Source organism: Lissotriton helveticus, chromosome 9 (genome assembly GCF_964261635.1).
Source record: "Lissotriton helveticus chromosome 9, aLisHel1.1, whole genome shotgun sequence".
Lineage (NCBI taxonomy): Eukaryota > Metazoa > Chordata > Amphibia > Caudata > Salamandridae > Lissotriton > Lissotriton helveticus.
In genome coordinates this window covers 350,455,285-350,479,097 of record NC_136070.1, presented here as the reverse complement: position 1 = coordinate 350,479,097, position 23,813 = coordinate 350,455,285, and the positions used below count along the sequence as shown (strand labels likewise).

The 23,813-nt window shown below is 46.7% G+C and overlaps 1 protein-coding gene across 1 annotated transcript in view; it reads right to left on the bottom strand.

Moving 5' to 3' along the window:
• Positions 1 to 23,813, bottom strand: part of BTBD7 (BTB domain containing 7) — a 464,036-nt gene that overhangs the window by 127,866 nt on the left and 312,357 nt on the right. The window contains exon 7 of the mRNA XM_078660088.1: positions 13,987 to 14,130. Coding sequence (XP_078516214.1) covers positions 13,987 to 14,130 — 144 coding nt within the window. The remainder of the gene's footprint in view (positions 1 to 13,986; positions 14,131 to 23,813) is intronic.

The following is a 23,813-nucleotide window of genomic DNA, read 5'->3' as shown; positions in this document are numbered from 1 at the left end:
GACGCCGTCGTCGACACCGTCGTCGTCTTTGTGGAGACGGCGAGTGTCATCACAGCTCTCTTTAGCGTTGAAGATGACGCAGGCTTGGAGGATGAGTGCGCAGGTTTCTTAAAGGCATGGGAGCCTGTGTCAGACACTGAAGAAGCTGTAGATTTTGCCTCTGAAGATTTCTTTTGTATCTTCATAGGAGGAGTGTCTGAGGGGCCAGGGGGTCCCCCCTTGGCCTCTTGAGGGAGACGTCCGAAGTCATGGAGAAGCTGCCCTCTGAGGACTCCACATTATCCCTCTGTTTAAGCCTGTCCAGCCAAATGAGAAGTCGACCTTCTCTATCCCTCAAGGTCTTATTAGGGAAGGAGCGACATATTTTACAGTCTTTGGGGACGTGGTCCGGATAAAGGCAGTATAAGCACAGGTCGTGCTTGTCCTCGACATGGAGCCTTTTCTTCCCACATGAAGAGCAGGCCCTGAAAAGGGCTTTCTTCTGGGATCCAGACATTCCTTAAAATTGTAAGGAAAGAAATCACTTACTGCAAGAGAAGAGTCTGAAGTATCTCTGTTGAAGAATTGGAGAAGGCAATCCTTTTCACAAGTGAAAAAGTAGTTTTAGAAGATATCCTGAGGAGAGCTCAGGTTGGAGACTCCCTAGCACAACGTGCGGTAGAAAATCTGAGAGACTGAGGCTCCTGCAGGGAAGGTTCTAGAGGGAGGTGGTAGCTGATTGGCTGGCTCTAAGAGTTTGGTCCTTTTTGCATAAGGACGAGGATAGGCTACTAAGGTGAATCCCTTAGGCCTATTTTTCTTTATGTATGTTTATAGGACATTACTTTTCTATATACCGGAGGCTCCCGTCTCGACGACGGGGAATGATTCAGGCATGTGAATCTATGAAAGACACCCCTAATACTGGATAAGAAGTGGTATCTGTGTAGTTCTTCCTTGGTAGGTGGACTGCTACAATCTCTATTTTCCTCTGAATAGCCCATATCCAAATATCTTGTGCTAGTCTTGATAGTGGTAGAGACTGTGAATCTCCCCCCCCCTCCCTCCCAACTCAATTTGTATAAAACATGGTTGTTGTGTTGTCTGTATTAATATCAATGTTCCTCAGAGCTCCTTCTGAAAGGCTTTAAACTGCTTCCGTGCAGCAGGAATTCCAGCCCTGTGCTGGACATTCCTATTGCGGGCGTGGTCGCGACGGAACCATTCCGTCATCAGCACAGCCCAACCGTGACTCATGACGGAATGGTTCTGTCACGAGCATGGAAGGGGTTAAGGATAGGAATACTGTTTTAGCTCTAGGATGTTGATGTGTTGCACTGCTTCCTGGTTCTTCCAGACTCCCCTGACCGATTGTTTATGCGTGCTCCCCATCCCATCTGGGAGGCATCTGATGTTATAGTGATTGTACGAGTTAGTTGTGTGAACGTTTTTCCTTGTGATAAATTTGCTCTACTCCACCAGGCTCTCTTTCTCTATCCTTTGCGTGACAACCACTAGATCTTCCCAACTGCCCTTTGTCTGTGAACATTGGTTTTGCAGCTGTTCCTGAAATGATCTCATGTGAAGTCTTGTGTTTGGTGTCAAAGGAATGCAAGAAGCCATCATTCCTGCCCACCCTCCTCACTGTCAGAGCTTGCCCTTTCTGGTACAGCTGTGTCTGTCTCCTTCAAAAGCGCTATTGTTCTCTTCTCACTTGCAAACACTTTCCCTCTTTGGAATTTATTATTACTCCCAAAAACATTTTTTCCTGTTCTGGTGATTATTTCTCTATGTGTATTGAGAACCTCAGCTGAACAAGCAATGTGATCAACTGTTGTATGTGGTCTTTGCATCTTTGAATGAATTTTCCCTTACCAGCCAGTCATCCAGATAGGGGTAAATGTGTATTTTTTGCCTTCGTAGGTGTGCTGCTACTGTCGCTAGGCACTCTGAATACTCTTGGTGCGGATTATAGCCCAAAAGTCAGTACTTCAAACTGGTAGTACTCCTTGTGTACCACAAATCTGAGGACGTTTTTGTGGCGTGGGTTCATTGGAAAGTGTAAATAAGCATTGTTAGACCTGTCAGCCCTTTGGGTGGTCCCTCCTTATTTTCTCCCATTTTGCCTCCTATTTTTTCATTTTAGTGTCCACTACATTTTCTTTTTGGTGTTGACCTTAGGTCTCTGGGCGCTCCATTGCTACTAAATAACAATGAGGCACAGATGCTCTTTTAAAATGGAGGTAGGAGTAAGTGATCATTTACAAAATGGTGGCCTGCCAACTGACAAGTTTACCTCATAGTCTAGTGCCATAGGGTAATATGAGGGATTCCAGAACCTTCTGGACCTCTCAGGTCACTCTAGGGACAGGCTATATGAGGTGGAATGTTGAGCGACCATTTTGTGGATTGTTCTGAGAAGTGTGCCAGTTGGAGTACAGGCTGTGGGGAGAGGAGGTTGGCGCAGTGTGGGGGGTTTGACTGCCTCGTGGGGCTGCTCTCTCTACTTGCTGATGCTATCCCTCACCCGTTGATCTGACCCAGCAGGAATAACTACTTCTGTTACCCTCAACATTGAAAAGGTGTGCCTACCCTCAGGTGGGTAGTCCGGGACGTGGACTGAGGAAGAAGGTCAGGTGAGGGCAGCTAAGTCTGCCTCCTTTTTGGAATTAAAACCCCTGCGGAGTTAGACCCATGTCCCTGCCGACATTCAGTACCCCGGCGCGATCAGTTTCAACTGCAGCTTCGTGACCTGCCGGAGTCTGCCCTCACTCCTTGACCAGGAACTTACTAAATTTATGGTGGTCTCCAGTTGGTCCTGAGTTCCCCGCGCTTGTGTGACTCTCCGCTGCGGGTCTGTGGGTTCTCGTGAGGTGAGGGACGCTGCGCTGGTTCATCGGAGCGGACAGCGCCCTCAGTACGGAGCTCACGGGGGTGAAGCGGGAGGCAGGAACAGATGTCGGGTCCCGTCGGTGGACTAGTTCCTGACTGAGGAGAGCCCGGGGGCGCCAGAGTTGACCGGAGGGGCCGTCCTTGGGAGGTTGTTGACAGCGGAGGAGACCCGGGTGGAGCCCTGCCCCGGGACTTGCGAGGGAAGCACCCGGAAAGAGTAAGGCGGGATTGCAAGAGGCTGGGAGGGGAGGAGTTCATCCTCTCTCAGTGGGCGTGTGGCAGCGGAGCAGCAGAAACTGAAGCGTGTTCTGCCTCCAGGGTGGAACCTGCCTCCGTGAGTCTTCCGTTATCGAACTGGGCCATAATAAGCATTTGAGACTCCCGAGAGGAAAGTCTTGGCCCTTCAGGCAGCCAGCACTGGTCGGAACGGCCAATCAAACGCCTAATCCAGAAGTAAGCAGGGATTTGGGGAGGGAGGAGTGTGTCCCACGGATCCCTCTGCTGGGCATGGTGAATACCTGGAATTCCTGCCTCACAGAAGTCTAGTGAATGAGGGGGGGACTGGGAATCTGTGTTCAGCGGAGCTACCCAGGGAGATCTCGAGATCAGCGAACCAAGGAACAACTGCTGATCCAACTGTAGCAATACAAGTAATGGTGAAATAACCAACTAAAGGCAGGGTTATTCACGAGTTTGGAGTTGCACCTTGTCTGACTAAATGCATGAACTGTGATTCTTTTCTAAAACTAATGTTTAGACTTTGAAAGGCGAATGTAAATTTGTAATTGAATTTAAGTTGAAATGTTTTACTGAGAATTATCTGTCTTCTCCATTCAAGCATTATTCTGCTAGACAATTGAAGCAACCATCTGCTGATTCTATTATACTGCCTTGCTATTGATCCGCCTCAGGTCCTCCCTCTAGTCTTTATAATATTTAAATGGGCTATTACTTGAAAAAGGATTCTGTTTGAATTTATCCTGCTGATTAATTTCATGGCTAAGTGAGGTTCGCTAGAATTACATGATTTGTGCCATGTCCTAGATTCACAGAGTTAGGAACATTAAATGTAAAATGATGGTATGTTAAGGCTTATGCAACTGATAAAGTCTTTCTATTTTTCTAAAAAGATGGTGTGGTGTCATTTTTCTAGTGGAGGTACGCTGTGACGCTGAGTTGAGTGTGACGCAAGTGTAACACGAAAGCCTTGGAGTTTAGCCTTCCCACTTTGTGCCAGGCTACCCTAGTCGGACCGGTGACCCCGGGTCCAACAAGCGTCATTTAAATCTATTGTGGCCATATAATACACCACTTTTATCTGGGCCTATAAGGTAGTTATCTTAAATTTCTGAGTTCTTATGAACTTGTTTAAAAACCTGAGATCTTAGAATTGGTCTGAATGGCCCATCTACCTTTGAAATCAAAAAACATCTTTAGTAGTTTCTTCATTTCTCTCCATGCTTGGCACCAATTCTATAGCCTCCTTTGAACGCAACTCCTCTACCTCTTTAGGTAGACGGGTTGTTTCCTCCCTTGAATGTACCTTGGTCTCTTTTCTGGAGGTGTCTGGTTTAATTTGCTGCATTATCCAAATTGCACTGATTTTAAGACACTTGTCTGGTGATATTCTTTCACTCTAGAAGGAACATTCTTACTCTGCCCCTACCAGTTTTAATGTATAAGTTATCTTGTTTGTACATTTGTTGTTGCACTCTGTTATTTGATGAGTGCTTTGTGTGACCCCTAGCAGTCACTTACTTACTTACTGGGAGGGACCCCACTTGCTGGGTCTGTCCTTTACCACGTGGTCTGCGAAACGACTGTCTGCCTTGTTGGTACTGTCAGCTTTGTGTCAGCTGTTTGTGACCCTTTTGATTACCTACTGATAAAGCTTATATTCAATCGGATGAACATGTATTGAAGGGGCCTCTTCCTGTAGGCCTTTGTGAGGGTACTGTCCACCTCCGCATGTTACCTCTAAACTGTAGGGCCCCATTGATTTTGCAGTTTCATTTTCTTTTTTCAACTGATTCAGGGTTTCGTCTATCGCACTTCCGAACAATTGTTTACCAATGAATGGTGCATTTTGCATGTTATCTTGCACCTCTGGTTTAAAACCTGAAATTCTTAGCCAGGAATGGCATCTCTCTGTGACTCCTAATATCATTTGTCTTCCTGAAGTTTCTGCTGCATCCAGTGCAGATTTTAAGCAGGGATTGGTGATGTGTTTGCCATCCTCCACCAGGTGTGCTGCCCTCTTCTGGTACTGTTCTGGGAGATGTTTAATTAGTTCACCTATTTCTTGCCAATGTTGGTAGGCGTGACGATTTAGCAGTGCGTTTGCAATCTGCCACTGATTTGCAATCTTCTTTCTACCTTTCACCCCAGAAGGTCCATCCTTTTGATTTCCTTATCTGGAGGCGGCCCTGTGGTGCTTGGGGAATTAGCTCTCTTCCTGGCTGTTGATGGTACTGTTCCCTTTCGATAACTGGAATCTTTTGAAGAATGTCTATACTTCTTCTCTGCCCTTGGAGTGACCGTCTTACATGTTGCCGGTTCATTGAAAACCTCTTTTCCATGATCCAGGATACTGGGGAGCATTCGTAAAAACGGATTCCTTAATTGTATAGGCAGGGGAGTTTCTAATATGAAACATGATTGTTGCCTCTCTTCTTATAACACTACCCCCAAATCTCTCTGCTGCCTTCTCTGTCACCGGATTGTTCATTCCAATATCATCAGGTGGCGATGGTCTTGAGCGCTATGAGTCTACCCCTTCGTCTGGTGAGTGTTTCCAGGTCTTGCCATTGAGAGTCTTGGTACTCTGCAGCCTTAGAACCCTGGTAAATTTGTTCCTCCTTGAAGATCTCTTGATCTTAGTCCTCTTCAGTTTCTGGGGTTAAAGGCAGCTCTATTTCCTCGAGGCTTTCGTCCCCTTACTCCTTCGACATCAAAGGCTTTTGTCAAAGTCTTTCTTTGGAAAATGCAGGCCATTTCAGTTTCAAGTAATCTTCTCTCTTTCTCGATCTCAGCCGCTTGTTGTTGGTCGTCGAGATGTTCATATGCATGTTTTGATGACGAATCAGCATGCTCGTCTACCTGTGACTTTCGATCGTTCTTGTTTCGACGTCAATGCGTCTTTTCCTCGACCGTCTTTTGACGTCTTGGATTTTTTGGGTGGTCTTTACCTCTGCAGTGTCCTTTTCAAAGGATCAGAGGGTGCTTTTCTCTTTGGACATAGTTGCAGTCACTGAGTGCTTCAACACCGATGCCGCCTTAGAGGTTTTAGAGTCGGTTGAAGGTTTAGGACACAGTCTCTTACCTCTGATCTCAAAGACTTCTCTCCCCCTCAGTCAGCATTCACTATTTGGAGATCAGCTTCCTCGTCCCCTTCTGGTCCTTTGGGGACATTCTCCTCTTCATTGCTGGAGAGGCCCAAATCTCGTAGAGACTGAGTGTGATGTTGTCCTTGCGTTTTATGGTGGGCTGTTCTGTCGCTGTCTTACCCTCAGTCTTGGGGGTGAACACCGCACAGGTATTGCAATCCTCACTCCAATGATCTATTAGCAGGCAGAGTTTGCAGACCGGGTGCTTGATCCTTTTTTGCAAACTTGTGGTGGCAGCTTTTGCTAAATTGGAATGGTGTCTTCTCCATTACCAAGTACAGGAAGCCCCCTGCACGCAACTTTTCCTGTATCCATTGCTAAGGGAAGATACCCAGTCCTGCATCCAGAACTTCTCCAGATATCTTCTATTGATGGCTTCCTCACTCCTGTGAACTTTCGGAGATTACCTATTGTTGGAGATGCTTCTGTATGCTTTCAGACGGTAGAAAAAAATCTATGCACAGCATTTGAATCAAGAAAGATTTATGCTTCAAAGTGTATAGTTTCTTACCTGTCGGAATAGTTTTGTAGCTTGGGGTATTTTCTGGATTCACAAGTGAACCCACCCTCCTCCGCCAAGAAGATGAGGAGAAAACAAAGAATCTGAAGATGGCGACATGAGGTGGGAGCTTCCACAGGAAGCATGACATTGTCCCAGGGGACACTAAATGGGGTACATCAACCCCCACCAAAACACAAAAATATTGCAAAGACAAAAAGTTTTAAAAAGAATTCCGACCCAGACACTAGATGGCTGAATAATGCACAGCATGTGAATCCAGAAAAGATTCATGCTGCAAAATGAGTATGCTACTTACCAGTATGCATCTGTTCTTGGCATGTAGGGCTGCTGACATTCATATCTATAGCACAGATCGCCGCCTAGTGTTCGGTCCGGATGATTGCACATTGTTGTCCTGGAAGAGTCTTCGAAGTATCACGAGATAGGTGGCTCCTCCCCTGGACTACAGTGCGCATGGGCATCGACTCCATCCCCAGATTGTTTTTAGCCATTGTGGCGAAGATGGAGTGTAACAGTGTGAGCGATGACCATGCTAAGAGTAAGTGTAAATTCTGCAGCCGCTACAGGCGCCGGGGAGGAGGGTGGGCGATATGAATGTCAGCAGCCCTACATGCCAAGAACAGATGCATACTGGTAAGTAGCATATTCAGTTCGAGGCATGTGGGCTGCTGAATTCATATCTATAGCATAGAATATATAGCAGTCCCTCCATTATCGGCGGCCGCCTGTGCCAGCTGCAGACGTTTGAAAAAGTGTCTTTAGAACAGCCTGCCCTACAGCTGCCTGCTGCTTGGAGTGCACATCTACACAGTAGTGTTTAGTAAATGTGTGTGGGGTAGACCATGTGGCTGCTCTACAAATGTCTTCCAAAGGGATATTACCAAGAAAAGCCATGGAGGCCCCCAACTTGCGTGTGGAGTGGGCTCTGGGGGGGACCGTTAAAGTGTGCTTAGCCTTCTGATAGCAAATCTGAATACACTTAACGATCCACCTGGCTATACCTGCTTTCGAAATGGGGTTGCCTTTGTGTTGGGCAGAAAAGGCAACTAAGAGTTGTTTCGTCTTCCTAAAATCGTTGGTCCTATCGATGTAGTACATCAAAGCACGTTTGACGTCCAGAGTGTGGAGCATTCTTTCGGCTACTGTCTCTGGGTTTTGAAAGAACACAGGCAGTTCAATAGTCTGATTGACATGGAATTGTGAAACCACCTTAGGAAGAAATTTAGGGTTAGTGCGCAGCACCACCCTGTTCGAGTGAATTTGTAATAATGGCTCTTGTACGGTGAGCGCCTGGAGCTCACTAACACGTCGCAGAGACGTAATGGCTATTAGGAAAGCCACTTTCCATGTTAAGAACTGAAACTCGCAGGAATGCAAAGGTTCAAAAGGTGGGCCCATTAGCCTGGTGAGGACCACATTAAGGTTCCATACAGGAGCTGGCGGGGTCCTGGGAGGAATGACCCGTTTCAGTCCCTCTAGAAAAGCTTTAATGGCAGGCACTCTGAAAACCGAGAGATGCTGCCTGTTTTGGAGATAAGCCGCTATGGCGGATAAGTGTATCCGAATGGAAGCATATGCTAGATTGCATTTGTAAAGATGTAACAAATAACAAATGATGTTGTGAGTAGATGCATCTAGCGGGTTGATCTTGTGTTCTGCACAGTAAATGACAAACCGCTTCCATTTTGCAGCATAGCATGCTCTGGTGGAGGGCTTTCTCGCCTCCCGTATGATATCCATGCAGTCGGGAGGCAAGTTAAGGTAGCCAAATTCTAAGACCTCAGGAGCCAGATCGCCAGGTTGAGCTGTTGCGGATCTAGGTGCTGAATGTCGCCATGGCTCTGCGTCAAAAGTCTGGGTGTGAGGTGCAGCCTTTGATGCGGTACCACGGAGAGTTCTGGAAACGTGGTGTACCATGGTTGGCGTGCCCACGTTGGAGCAACCAGGATGAGTGTCATCGAGTGTTGCTTTAGCTTTCGTGCCACCAGCGGTATGATAGGTGCTGGGGGAAAAGCGTACGCAAATCTGCCTGACCAGTTCATCCATATCGCATTGCCTTGCGACTGTGGGTGAGGGAAGCTGGCGGCAAAGCTTTGGCATTTTGCGTTTTCCCTTGTGGCAAACAGGTCTATCTCTGGATGACCCCACTGCTGGAAGTACGGGCGGAGTACTGATGGGTGTATCTCCCACTCGTGCATTTGGTGGCTGTACCTGCTTAGCAGATCCGCCATCTGATTGTCCTTGCCCGGGAGGTGTTCCGCCATGAGGAAGATGTTCCTCTGAATGGCCCACTTCCACATGCTCTGAGCCAGATGAGACAACTGTGGAGAGTGTGTTCCTCCCTGCTTTTGAATATAGTACATGGCTGTCATGTTGTCCGTCCGGATCAACACGACTTTGTTGCACAGATGTACCTTGAGCGCCTTCAACGCCATGCAGATTGCCATCAGCTCTAGGTAGTTGATGTGCATCTTCTGTTGCTGTGTCGTCCATAGTCCCTGCACTGTGTAGTGGAGTACATGAGCTCCCCAGCCCTGGAGAGATGCGTCCGTCGTAAGGATAATCTGTGGCACAGGCTCCTGGAACAGTCGGCCCTTGCAAAGGTTGTGTGGAGTCCACCAATGCAGAGAGCTGTATGCCCGACCGGTCACCAACACTAGGTCGTTTAACTGCCCTTGAGCCTGAGTCCACTGGTGCGCCAAGCACTCTTGGAGCGGACGCATATGGAGTCTCGCGTGCGGGACTATGAAGATGCAGGAGGCCATCATGCCGATCAACTGCATGAACACTCTTGCTGGAAGCGAGTGTTGCGGTCTGAACTTCTGGATTAGCGACTGAATGCTGTCGATCTTCACAGAATTGGGCTGAGCCGTGGCTGCCAGAGTATCTATAGTCGCGCCCAGATACTGCCGCACATGGGCTGGCTGAAGGTGCGACTTCGGATAATTTAGTGAGAATCCCAGATCGTGAAGAAGGTGAATGGTGTGGGACATGTTGGCGGCGCCCTGCTGGGCCGACTTTGCTTGGACAAGCCAGTCGTCCAGATAGGGGTATACGTGAACGTTCTGCCTCCTGAGGTGCGCAGCCACTGTCGCCAGGCATTTTAGACCCTGGGCGCTGTGGTCACCCCGAAAGGGAGGACCTTGAATTGACAATGCTGATTCTGAATGGTGAATCTGAGGTATTTTCTGTGTGACGGATGTAGTGGAATGTGAAAATATGCATCTTTGAGATCCAAGGTTGCGAGGAAGTCTCCCTGATTGAGCAACGGAAGAACCTGCTGCAGCGTTAGCATGTGAAAGTGTTCTGATAGAATGTACTGGTTCAGGGGTCTGAGGTCCAGTATGGGTCTGAGGGACCCGTCCTTTTTTGGGATTAAGAAGTACAGGGAGTACACTCCTGTGCCTTCTTCCTCCACTGGCACGAGCTCGATTGCCCCTTTTTGCAGCATGACCAGTACCTCCTGCTGCAATAAGTGCAAATGCTCTGTGGACATAGGACGGTGTTTTGGTGGTATGTTGGGTGGAGTGGATGTTAACTCCAGACAATAACCGTACTGGATACATTTTCTGACCCAGCTGTCTGTGGTGATGGATTTCCAGACTGGCAGGAACTACTGGAGTCTCCCCCCGACAGGTGTTGTATGGTCGGCGGGTAGTGACAAGGCGTCACTGTTTGCTGGTGGCGGAGGAGCAAGAGTTGTTGTTTCTACGACCTCTGCCCTTGGTGCTGTTGCCCAGATAGCCTCCTCTACTCTGCTTGTTGTAAAAGGACTGCGCCCCACCTTTAGTGTATTGTGTTTGCTGGGACATCTGGCCTCTGGAAACACCTCTATGACTTGAGCGACGAGAAGTGCTGCCCCTGAATTGCTGGGACTGGAGAGCCCCCATGGACTTCGCAGTCTCGGTATTTTTCTTTATTTTTTCCAGGGTGGAATCCACCTCAGGGCCAAATAATCGATCAGGGTTCACAGGCTGATTGAGGATGGTGGTTTGTATCTCTGGTTTGAACCCGGAGATCCTGTGCCAGGCCTGACGTCGCAACATCACACTTGTGTTAATGGCTCTGGCCGCGGTGTCCGCTACGTCCAGTGCACATTTAATAGAAGCGTTTGAAATGAGCTTCCCTTCCTGAATGAGCATCTCTGCTGCCTCTTTATACTGATCTGGCAAGTGTTGTAACAGGGTCTCTAGTGTATCATAGTGTGCCCTGTCATATCTGGCCAAGAGTGCCTGAGTGTTGGAAATACGCCAGATATTGGCCGCCTGGGCCGCCACCCTCTTCCCTGATGCTTCTAGCACTTTAGATTCTTTGTCAGGGGGAGGAGCATCACCCGTGGTTTGTGAATTCGCCCTCCTCCGGGCATTAGAAACAACCAGAGTCCAACGGCAACTGTCCCTTGATGTAGGTAGGGTCGCCAGGTGCCGGCTTATACTTCTTTTCAATCCTAGGGTTTATAACCCTGGCACGAGTGGGTTCTTTAAAAATGTCTGCAGCATGTTTCAGAACCCCTTTTAGCATAGGGAGAGTCTTGACACTTTTCAGTGGTGGAAAAGGTATCAAACAGGAAGTCCACTTCAATGGGGTCAGCATGCAGCTGGACGTCGTGGTTTTTAGCCGCCCTCTCAATTAGGGCATTAAATGTTGCCGAATCCTCAGTAGGAGAGGTTTTGACATTGTACACCTGAGTGTCCGGGGCAGTTTGCTGATCCCCTGGGTCACCTGCATCTGCCCATGAGTCCTGGTTATCCTCAGGATCAGTGTCGGCAGGGAAGTTGTACTACTCATCCTGCCCTTCCCAGCGTCCATGTCTGAATAAGTGGGTGAGGGTGGAGCAATGGTTCGAGTTTGAGGAGTAATTGGCTCAACCAGAACTGGGGAATCCGTAGAAGGCTTCTTGCGCTTCAACGGAATAGTGTAGGACTCCATAGGCTGTGCCGGTGTGATCTTTCTCTTAAAGAGGGTAAGTTTTCCCGGTGTTGGCGTCGATAAAATGTTCCGACTGCTCCTCCATCAGGGGTTGTCGATGCTTCGAGGTCACAAGTGGCTGGGAAGGCTTCGACCCTGTTGACACCTTCACGGGCGCTACTGCGACCGATATGGGCGCAAACGCCTTCGGCGCCACCTTCGGCGGCAGCGTGAACAAGAGTGGCGCCGAGGACTTTGGCGTCTTGGCAGCTTGCTTCGGGGTGGAAGTATCCTTCGGATCGACCGCGGAAGCCTTGTTCTTGATGCGTTGCAACGAGTCCGACACCTGCTTTGTGAAGGATGCGGACGGTTTCGTCGATCCGACAGACGTTCTCGGTCCACCAGCATGTACAGACTCGAGCGCCGATGTCTTGGCTTTCTCCGGCCGATGTGCAGGATCAGCCCCTTTCGGTGCGCCGCGGCCTTCTTCCGAGACGACGGCCTTCGGCGCCGACGGTTTCGGGTCGGCGGCCTTGACAATGGATTTTGGTGTCCCAGTTTTCGGCTCGACGCCCTTAATTGATTTGGGCTCGACGCCCTTTATCGACTTCGGCTCGACGCCCTTGTGCGACTTCACCTGGTCGACAACCTTCTTCGGCTTCGGCTGCCCCGACACGTCGGAAGACGAGGAGGCGACCGGAGCGACAGACTTCTTCTGTTTCGAAGGCGTCTCTATCACTTTCGTTTTCGTCGACACCGAAGCCTTCACTTTCGGTTTGACCAACGGCGGCTCCGTTTAAGTGTCCGTAGCCGGGCCCGTAGGCGAGGCCTTGGATTCAGGTGGAAGATCTTAGGTAAGGCCATGTGGCGATCCCTCGACCTGAGCCTTAGTGATCGTACAAACGCGGCATAGCTCTTCTCCCGAGCTATCTTCCGTGGCCCCATAGGCCTCATTGTCGTCTCCTACCTCGTCGATGACTTCTTCTGTATCGAGCATTTCGACGTCTGCGTCATAGTCGGAGTCGATCTCTACCGCTGGAGTTGAAATCGGTTCTCGATCCTCTTGCTCGTCTGCTTCTTCCCCCTCGAAAATGTCCACCGGTGCCGGGGCCGACTGCTGGGCCTCCTGGCGCGCCACGCGCCGAAGTCGAATCGTCTTCTTGGAGCGAACACGGGAACAAGCCATAAAGTTGGCTTCATCATGAACCGGGTGGACGTCGATGTGGGGATACTTTGAGTTGCACACGGGACATCTCTTGAACGGGCTCCGTTCCATGATGTGTCGTTGAAAGTCTGGTTGCGTTGACTGGGCCTCGAGCACCGAAGAGACACGCGACTCTTCAGGAAGTCCGACTCGGGACCGGAGTCGGAACAGAGTTGGGCACCGAACGCAAGACAATACCGACGCTTAAAGAAAAGGCCTTCGGGCCTTAAGGAAAGTTTATATCGATTCCGAACTGGAGATATCGAATATGCATCCGAACCCAATGGCGGAAAAAAACAATCTGGGGATGGAGTCGATGCCCATGCGCACTGTAGTCCAGGGGAGGAGCCACCTATCTCGTGATACTTCGAAGACTCTTCCAGGACAACAATGTGCAATCATCCGGACCCAACACTAGGCGGCAATCTATGCTATAGATATGAATTCAGCAGCCCACATGCCTCGAACCTATAGCTTTGTAGATAGGATTGCACTTTATACATTCATATACAAACTCACCTGTAGGTGGGGCAATACCGGTCAGGCAGGTTTCAAGTAATCGGTAATTTAAGGAATCAGTAAATTACAGAATTCTTAAAATCCTATATAGGAGGCACTCAAGTGAGTGCATTTTTGCATTCAGGATTCGTTATTTACCACCAACTATAAGTTGGTGGTAAATACCGAATACCCTTGAAAAAGCAATTTTTTGCTTTTTTTTCAGTGCCATGTGGCAGACATATATGCCCTTAGGGCACGTATGTGCGCCACATATGCACGATTCAGGGGTGCAACAGGGTGTCAATGTGACATCCTGCCACCTTTGAATATGTTCCCCCCTATTATATTCATTCCTATGGGCCTCCAGGCCCATAGGACATAGGAATGAATGGGAATTACCGAATCGGTAATACCGAATATTACAGATTCAGGCAAATGTACCAAATTATTACCTACATACTATTTACCGATTCTTAAATATCGATTTGGTATCATTCGGTATTTAAGAATCGGTAAATAGGGATTAACTACATATGGCCCTAATTCACTTAAAAATACATTTAAAAGCTTGGTAACAATATGTTTCAACTCACCTTAGCCTCATCCACGTAAGGTGAAAACAGTCTAGGCCGGACGTATATCCCAGCATTTTTTTGCCTTAACCAGGCATTTGATTTTCCACCTTCTGCTGTTGGTAACATGTCTGAAGGTGGTGTACTAATTAGACCTCTCTTCATCTGGATTCAGAAATGGAAAAAGATAAGGAATACACAAATTAACAGTGTGAACAGATAACATCCTGTGGACAAAAATGTTTACTCTTTTTATTCTAGTTCTTCGTCATGGGTATTCTCACTTTTTACAAAAAAAGGGATCATCTACTACCCTTTGTACGTTAATCTGTAACAATTTTCATAAATTTTTCTTTGAATAACTATAACCAAGGAAACAAGCCTACATTTGGTATAATGTTATTAGGAGATTCATGAAAACAGTGGACATTAAAGTGAAAAGGCCATTTTGTAAAAGAAATTTATGCTGGAAAAACAAAGCAGAAAATGTTGCACTAGGCTTGGGCTGTAGCTAAAGTGACAACCTAACACAAAGTTTCTAAACTCCAGAACGACCAAGTTGAGCAGGGTGTAAACAATTTGTTTCTAGAAATCCACATAAATAAGGATCCATTGACATCTGATCCATCTCTGTTCATGGTCCACGGAGAGCAGGCCTGGACGTTTCTAAATTCAGAATACCAATAATGGAGCACTGTGAACATGTGCATGCTTTACTGACACTTGCATAGGATTCTAACACAGATAAACAATAGAATAGCAAGCATGACCCAAGCTCAGAGGCAGTAGAAAAGAATGGCTCAGGTGATCATGTAAATACATTGTCCAAAGAAGATGGATGGCAGACTTATTATCTGCTCTGGAACTAGCTTTTGTGTTGTAATGCGTGGTAAGCATATGTCTTAACTAGTTAGAGAAAAGCGCATGCACGGTCTCGAAAAGAAACCTGTTGTATGTACTTTGTGAGTTTCAGTCCGCTAATCGGTTTGCCATTTGCTGGGTCCCTCGTCGTTCCATCATTTGTTCTCCAAATTTGCCCATGGCATGCATGCGACATGCCTCCTCTAGTCTTTAGCCCACCTCAAGCGCAATGGCCAATTACTGCTAAACATATGCAGGGGTCATGTTAAGGCATTGTTTGGGGCCCATTTTATTACGATAAGTGCATTTTACACAAGCACTACTGTTTTTACTAGCGCCGTTCTTTGTTGCTTGTGCTGCCTCGTTATTTCTTTTTGCCTCGCACAATCCCTCTATGTTGCTCTCACTCCCCATTCTGTCACTGTCTGTTGTTGCATCCCGTCTCCCTCTAGGTTTTTTTCTTTTGCAGTTTTTTTAATGGAGTTAACTCAGCCAGAAGAGATTGGAGTGCTTTGCCTTAGCACCTGTTATATTACACAAGTATACATTAATTTCTTGGTAGCCCCGGGGAGATTAAGTGATTTGCCCAATATTACAGGATGTTGGGCCGATGCAGAGATTCGAAGCTGGTTGCCCAGCGCCAAGGTCGGCAGCTCTAGGCATTATGCCACATCCTCTCTCCAAAAGGGGGTGGTCATGGACGGAGCATCTGAATCAAACACTCACACCCAGTCAAAAGATCTGGGTTTAATCCATCACCGTTCTTTAGCCCACTCTGCCACCCCAGTTCAGACATGGCTATATGCAAATCAGTCTGACCCTGTGCCTCATGGGAACAGTCCAGCCCGAACTGCCAAGCCATGCCTTCCCTGGACCGGAAAGAAGCTTCAGAGGACCGGTTTCTGGCATTCAAGCCGTCTTCAGCCCGGCTTGCTTGAATCCAGTGGCAAAATGAGCAAGGGACTCACGTCTGAGCATACCCTGCCACTGTCCATCAATTGTTGTTTGAGCAGTAGCGGACCCCCTTCCCCCAAGCGCCTTGAGACCCTCCGGGTGAGTATCGCGCTATACAAATTTCATGACTGATTGATTGATTGATTGGTTTTTGCATTTGTCACCCCGAGTGGGATGGGTATGCTCAGACGGGAGTCCCATGCTCTCCACACCACTGGAGTCAAGCTATCAAGGCTGATGAAGGCTGATAGCCAGAAACCGGTCCTTGGATGCTTGATTCCGGTCCAGGAAAGACCAGGCTTGGCAGTTCGGGCTGGACTGTTCCCATGAGGCACAGGGTCAAGGCTGATTTGCATATAGCCATGTCTGACCTGGGGTGGTGTGGAGTGCAAAAAAACAATGGATTTAGGCCCAGATCTCTGTACTGGGGTGAATGTATGACATTGTTCTGCATTCTGTCCATCAATTGTTGTTTTTACATCCTCTCTCCAGCAGTTGGACAATAGTCAGTACAGACCCTGTTTTCACAGGGGTCATCACATGCCTTTCCTTTCTGCAGTTACTCACACTGCACTTTTTTCCCTGTAGGGAAATTATTTGCTATCAAATCTCAACAAAAAAACAAACAGGGCACATTAGTTTGAACCCGTTCTTAACAGGCAACTGCCATCTTTAGAGTTGAACAGCAAATGAGCAATTCACGTGATTGTTTTTGAGCATTTTCGCTTTCATCATGAAATATCCATCAACTAAATTTCAAGCTTGGGTCATTTCCCTTCGATATGTGAAAGTGGAAAAACATAACGAACAAGTCAATAGCATGGTTTTCTGTAAGATCCCACGTACAACACTGAAATAATTATTTCTAAACATGGACTGCACTCCCTCTCATTCTCTGCCTTCGCCTGAGCCGGGCAGCGTAGATTCTTTGCATCCAAGGCGTGCACATCGAATGAGCAGCAGCAGCAGCACCCAGGGAAGGAAGGAACTTGACAGAGAAACGCCCAGGATCCCGTTTTATGTGCGTACATCTTGGTTCCACTACAATGCAAATAGGTCTTGGTTGATTATGTGGTAGTCGTTCCGTATATAAAATAAGTGCATGGTCGGAAATTCAAGCAAGAGGGAGCTCCGTTGCTGCAAACATCAGTTTCATGTCAGGTAATGCCAGACATATGTACTCAGCCTTTTTTTTTTTAGGGAGACGTTGTGGAGGCTTATTTTATATTTAATTCGACAATCACAGCTTTATATACATATAGTAAAGCATAACAAAGTCTTTTTGCTATCTAACTTTTAGCTAGCTGTCTTTCAAATAGCCGTCTTTTAACCAGCTAGCTATTTTATCCATCTTGCTATCATCTACCTATCGTCTATTAGCCGAGGTCTGGTAGCCTAGTGGACTAATGCATCCACTGCAGGGACCCGTGTTCTACCTCACGTTCTCAGGTTCAAATCCACGCGGGTCCACTCAGCCTTTCATCCTTCGGAGATCGATAACATGAGTACCATTGAGTTGGGTAACAAACATCTGTTATTCAGTGCCTTGAGACTCTTGAGGGATAAGTGCGCATTACAAATACGTGTTATGTCGCCTATCATCTACCCTCTAGCTATCAGTTACCTATCTATATGTTACCTATCTAGCTATCTTTTACATACCTTTCTCTTTTACCTATCTTTCTCTTTTACCTACCCACCTATCCACCTACCCATCTTTTAGCTACCCATCTGTTACCTACCCGTCTGTTATGTAGCTATTAATTTTTAAGTCACCAGTTTTAAGTGCTTACCAGTTACATTACACAATGATACATGCATTGTCGTAGGCAGGGAGACGTGTGAGTGATTTGCCCAGAATCACAAACTGTTCAGCCGACCCGGAGATTCGAACCTGGTTCTCCAGTTCTCCGGTCGGCAGCTCTGGCCGTTACACCACATCCTCATCTCACTTCAAAGCTCGTCAAGTGTTTCTCACTATCATTTCCACATTTGTTCAGCAAAAACTCAGTCAACACCAAACAAGCATTGGCAAAATCGATAGATCTCGGAAATGCCTGAGCTACAGGCCTTATCAATTTGAATACCTTTTAGCTATGTTGTCTAGCAGCACATTTGCTGTTCAGCATAGCTAAATGTCACTGAAAAGGTGCTATGATGCAGCCAGCGCAGGCCACGTCAACGCTTTTGTGTGTAAGGAGGGGAAGGACAAATTCAACATGGGGGGGCAAAGACTCTGTCGTCGCAACATCCTGTGATTCTGGTCTTTCAGTAACTTGAACTGCAGATGTGCTGCTAGACAACATGGCTAAAAGACATTCACATTGAGAACGCCAATAGCTCGGGCATTGCCAAGACTTATTGGCTTTGGCTTTGCCAATGCTTGTTAATGGGAGGAGTGGAGTGATGCGTTAAGCTTCCCTGAAAAGCCCTATTGCTGCTCCGATAGCTGAATGAAAGAAACAATGGCTACAAAGACAGCAACTTCAATGTCAAATTTTGCAGGCCCACTGGGGACACCCATTCCGTGGCAAAATATACTGAAGTCAACAGAGTTCCTAAGGAACTAAGAATCTTCATAATGTCAAGTAATCAAGAACTTTCTGCTGAACTTTTCTGAGAATCTGTTGATTACAACATGAAGCTCTCCAAAGACTTAATGGAACATATATATTAAATAAGTGCAACAAGATCTACAGATAGTCCAGAAAAATCATGATATGACATGTCCTGAACTTTTATGGTGGAAATAAAGACAGCAGGCTATTAGGAAAAGGGAACTGGACATAACACACAAAAACATGAAACGCAAACAAACGACAATCTAACAGAAAAACAGCAAAATCTCTAAACAACCTGCACAAAAAAATTATAGAAATCAAAATGCAGGCAAAGGAGGAAGCATTGTTGTAATGAATATGTAAGATGATATCAAAGAAGCACTACAGCACTAAATGAAACAATAGAAACCAGAGACAAATTACAGAATAAATATATGGAAGAATATGAAGTAAAAAGGAACAAGCGAAAAGAGATATGAGTAACCGAAGAGGATAAATGAAATTTCTCAGATGTTTATTCACCTGTAAAATATATTGTTAGATAGTTACAACCTCATCACAATGAATGTGATCTTGCTATATACCTGCGAAGATCAAACAAGAATGAACACATACTTTTTAAACTAGAGAAAAACGGGTCTTTTCGAGAACACACAATGGTATTAGAGATTATGAGCATGTGTTTGAATAATATATTTTTTTCTGATGATCAGTTATATAGAGAAATTGCAGGTCAGCCTCGAGAATATCCTTCTCTCCCAGAAACACAATTCTCATGCTGGGCTGGTGCGACCATGTCCAGAGTAGGACGTCAGTAAGGTCTTCATTGAATGGAAGTAAAGGTTTGGTGGGGTCAACTCTCAGCTGAAGCACCTCCGTCAAGACGTTTGTCATGACTACCACTGAAGGAAGATTAAGGTCCAGGACCTCAACCGCCCTCTGACCCACCACTGCGAATTTGGCGCCCTCATCCGGTTGGGGTAAAGATCAGGCCAGTGTCTGGGGAGGTATCCAGTCAACTAGCCCCAGTCAGATCCTCGTACCAGTTGTCTTTGGTTCCCTCTAACTGGTAACCATAGGTGTCCGCAGACCCCTCCCATTCGTCCCCAATCCAGGCCTCCCATACAAAAAAAGGCACTGGCTCCGTTATGGGAAGTCTGCTCCCCGGTGGCGCCGGACGATGCCCGTCAGACTCCGATAGAGTTTGGTATGTAATGGCATCATCGAGGGGCGGCGCCATCAGGGTGTCAGCACAGAGGCAGGAAGCGGAGATGGTCGAGGTGGATAAACTGGCAACTTTTTGGTTCCATCAACGGATCCAAGGGGCCTGACTGGCACCAGGGAGAATCTGCCAGCTGGAGACTAGTAGGGACCCCTCCGAGTCCATGTGGCTCAAAGGCAGAGAGGGGCAGCCCAAATATGAGGTGCATGGCCTCATTAAAATCTCAACAGAAAGCCTAAACAAGGTCAGTCAAAAAAGACTAGGGAGGTGCTAATCTTTGGATCTGCGCAGATTGGTGTGGAAAGAAAAGACCTGATGTCAGTGAGCTTGGGTGGTGCCCATATAGGCACAGCGCAAGTGGGATACTGCTCATGAAACATTTCTGGATCCAGTCTGATGCCCGGGGATTATTCGAAGGTAAGGACTAGTAGTCTATCAAATGAAAGGGCACAGGAGGGAATAAAAATGTGAGCTGTTTGAAGAAAGGCATCAGAATCGGTGACTTTAATAACTAGGGTTCATCAGGCAAACATGAAAAGGCCAAGCAGGCTGAAAAGTTATCATTAGCGGTGCCCAAAGAAAAGACTTGTTGGGCCAGTGATGAAAACATTAGACGCCTTCGCTTGAAGAGGATCAACCTGACTGTCTGTGCACCAATAACTTTTACCAAAGACCAGCAAAAATGGATTTGGTACAGAGTGGCAAGGATAACAGCCACTACTTTCGCAAATAGGTCAAATCCACTCAGTTAGTTCTACTCCATCTCCAGCCTTGAGGTGTAGTTTGTTGAGTTTCAGGTGCAGAACATTGCCTAATGAAGAAGCACATGAACTAGAGGGCAAATGAACAAGGTACAGCATGTTGGAGTACAACACTCTCCTGGCCCAAACCAAGGCTATCTGGATGAGCAGGGCTCATGCACTCCTAGCCTTCTTCAGAACTCTGAGTAGGAGGGTTAGAGGTGTGAAAGCAAACAGAAGTCCCAATGAAGGATAACCGAGACTTCAAGGGAGGCTAGAGGAGGAAACTCCAGCATACAAGTCATAACACTGCACATTCCCGACAGTGACAAAAGATCCATTCAAGGCATGCCCCACAAGGCGAAGACGCCATAAACTCAAGATGAAGACTCCATTCGCGGTCTGCCAGAGGAAACCTACTATGTTCATCCTACTAGACATTTATTTAGCCAGCCAAATGGGTTCCTCTTGTCGTGTTTTGGCAGCTCCTGAGTTAGCGTTTAGCACAGCTACACGGTCTTTTCTGTTAACTTGACCAAAACGAACGGGGGCCATTTTGAATCCCTCTAACTTCCGTTTCTTATGAACACGCTGCCTCGTGGTCAGTGTGCCCTTTCGTCCTTTCTCGATATCCATGGTCCCTTATTCTGCTCAGCAACAGGCTATTTTTAGTACTGGTCAAGCGCACATGCGCATCATGCATTTACTGGTCACTCTTTAGGAATGTTGGTACTAACTGACCAGTGCTATTTAACTCCTCCCACATGCTGGCTGTGTTCCAAAAATGACCTTATATGTACCTAAAATGTGTAACTTGTGACCGCCTACCTTTTTATTGCTATTAAACTGTATAAAAGAGGTCGCGCACCAATGTTCGGTGTGCTACTTCTTACACTGCCGAAGGGTGCTGTAGGAATGTATCACCACCCCATGGGGTCTTAATAAACTTGTCTTTTACCTTTTCCAGTGTCCGTGCCAACTTCTATACTAAGGTGTTCGAGAGCTTAGCAGAGTATGTAGGCCTGATTTGAACCCAACACCACAATTGGCGATCACAAAGGGACTCATCGGCGACTCGGATGCCCGAAGGAGAGGTCGTGACGAAGGTTAGGAAACTCGCCATGGACGCGTACGCTGCCACTGAGTGACCCGAGTCTTGGCACCCACGGTGTGTTTTTCCTTCCTTCTGATCTGACCTTCCAGGTGGCGCCGGTCTCCGACTGAGATTCTGATCTTGGATTGTCGTGATGTGCCGTTTTGGCTGATTTGACCACAGAACTTGGCAGTTGGACTTTGGACGTTTGAAAATATTTGGTAAGCTTTTGATTGGTGAGGTAGTCTACTGACACTTACTGTGGCTTTTTGAATTTTGAATTTGAATTTGTTTGAAGTTAGCTAACGTTTGAATCTTTGAATTTGAATATGTGAAGTGCACCTCACATAGGCAGGCATGTAGGGATATTTCTCTGATATTATTTGATTTGAACGGTACACCGCGTTAGGTGTCATTTTTGTAGTATCGCGTTCTCGTGGTACTTTTTGAAACATGCCTGTTTTTAGCACACTCCGCAGGATGTGCTGTCCGGAAAATGGTACCAATTATCGATTAAGTAAAAAACAGCCGGCTCCCCCAGAGGGGACTCCAAATCGTGAAATGTATGTCAAATTCGGTATTCCACCAATAATGTATAGTACATTATGGCATAAGTATACTAAGACTGATCGCGAATTACAGTGGCCACTATATGGATCGTTTGACATTCGAAAGGTACAATATGTAGAGCAGTGTTTGTTTCAGCGAAGGTCTAGACAAGATATGTTTGATTGTGTGCGTATGTGGGAGAAAGAGGTGCGTGAGCGAGCGAAGCGTGAGGAAGCCTTGGCGGAGAAAGTGCAGCGGAAGGCTGCACATGACAAAGCTTTACAGCTACAGGAGAAGGAATTACAGGAAAAGAAAGAGAGGGAGAGACGAGAACGCAATTTACAGGTTAATGGTCAATTCCCTATCAGGCGTCCTCTTTATCCAGTCCTTACTAATGAAACAGATGATTTTTCATTACTAGATCGTTGTCCGCCTCCGTACGTCGCACCTACGGCTCCGAACGAGGAATCAGACGAGGATAGTGATCGAACACAGCGTACCAGGTTACATGCGGAACGAACTGCGGAATTACGTTCATTTGCACGAAAGCTAAATATTAATACTGTTACTGTTTCTGACATTACTGCGAAAATGGAACAGTGGTCTGATCAGGAGCGACTGTATTTTTTAGATCATTTTGGAGATGAAGTTGTTGAGCGGTACAGAAAATATTCTCTCGAGTTAGAGCCAAAGGAGATATCCGAGGGTCGTGAGAATTTTCGTAAAGGTCTTTTTGTTCTTTCAGATGCGGACGACTTCTTCAAGCGTTTGATTCCACTGCGAAATGAGGCGACACGACTACGGGAGTTGGCAAAGTCGAAGAATTCGTCTGCGTCCGGAGCGACGGGGATATCCAAAGAATGCCCTATCTTTGAAACAGATAAGATTGCTGCGATTAATGTTAGACCTATGCGAGAAGCTGCGCCTTTATATGTCCCTCATAAAGGGGATGGCACAGATGATGATAAAAGATCCAAAGATGCGAAAGGGTATTTTGTATATAACTGGGTTTATACGCCTTGGAATAGAGCAGATGTTATGGCGCTTAAGAATGCTTTACCTGATCCCCGTAAAAATCCTGCGGCTTTTTATGAAAATGTTGAAAGCGCGATTTCTTCGTGTATTATGACGTTAGTTGATATTGACCTGTTTTTCGGGTTGATATTGCCTCCTGATATGTGGAGAGCGATTCGTAAGTTTGATGACCTCACGACTCTCGGGCCACTTGGAAAGATCTTGTTCAGGCTGATTTAGATAGAGAACCAGCATGTAAGCCGTGTCAATTAATATTAGACCTTCCACAGGCCATACTAACAAAATTAAAGACTCTTGCTCCCGCTAAAAAGATTGATTGGACTATGTTAGCTTCTTGTACACAAAAAATGGATGAATCGGTTTCTGATTTTTTCTCTCGCTTCGAGGAAGCGTTCCATGATTACAGTGGTCAATCATTGACAGAAGATACAGGCAGGCATTTATTCGTTGATAAGTATGTGGCTAATCTCCTACCGGAGATTGCGAAACGATTAAAAGCGAGTGAAAGTTCATGGACCACAGCAACCCCTGCTTCTTTATTGACTATGGCTCAATATTATGAACGACAGGAATTGGAGGCAAAAGAAAGTAGTGAAAAGAAGGCGAAGGATTTGAAGACGAAGGTAATGTTAGCTCAGGTTCAGGCTACGAGAGGAAACAATAGAGGAGGGCGAGGATCGTACAGTAATGCTCCTCCCCCTTGTTCTGACATTTCTGTGAATCAATGTGCATACTGCAAACAGTTTGGGCATTGGATTGCAGACTGTCCGGTGTTTCGAGAGCAGCGTAATTTGAGGGGACGAGGAAGTGGGAGGTCTAGAAGTAATTATGGG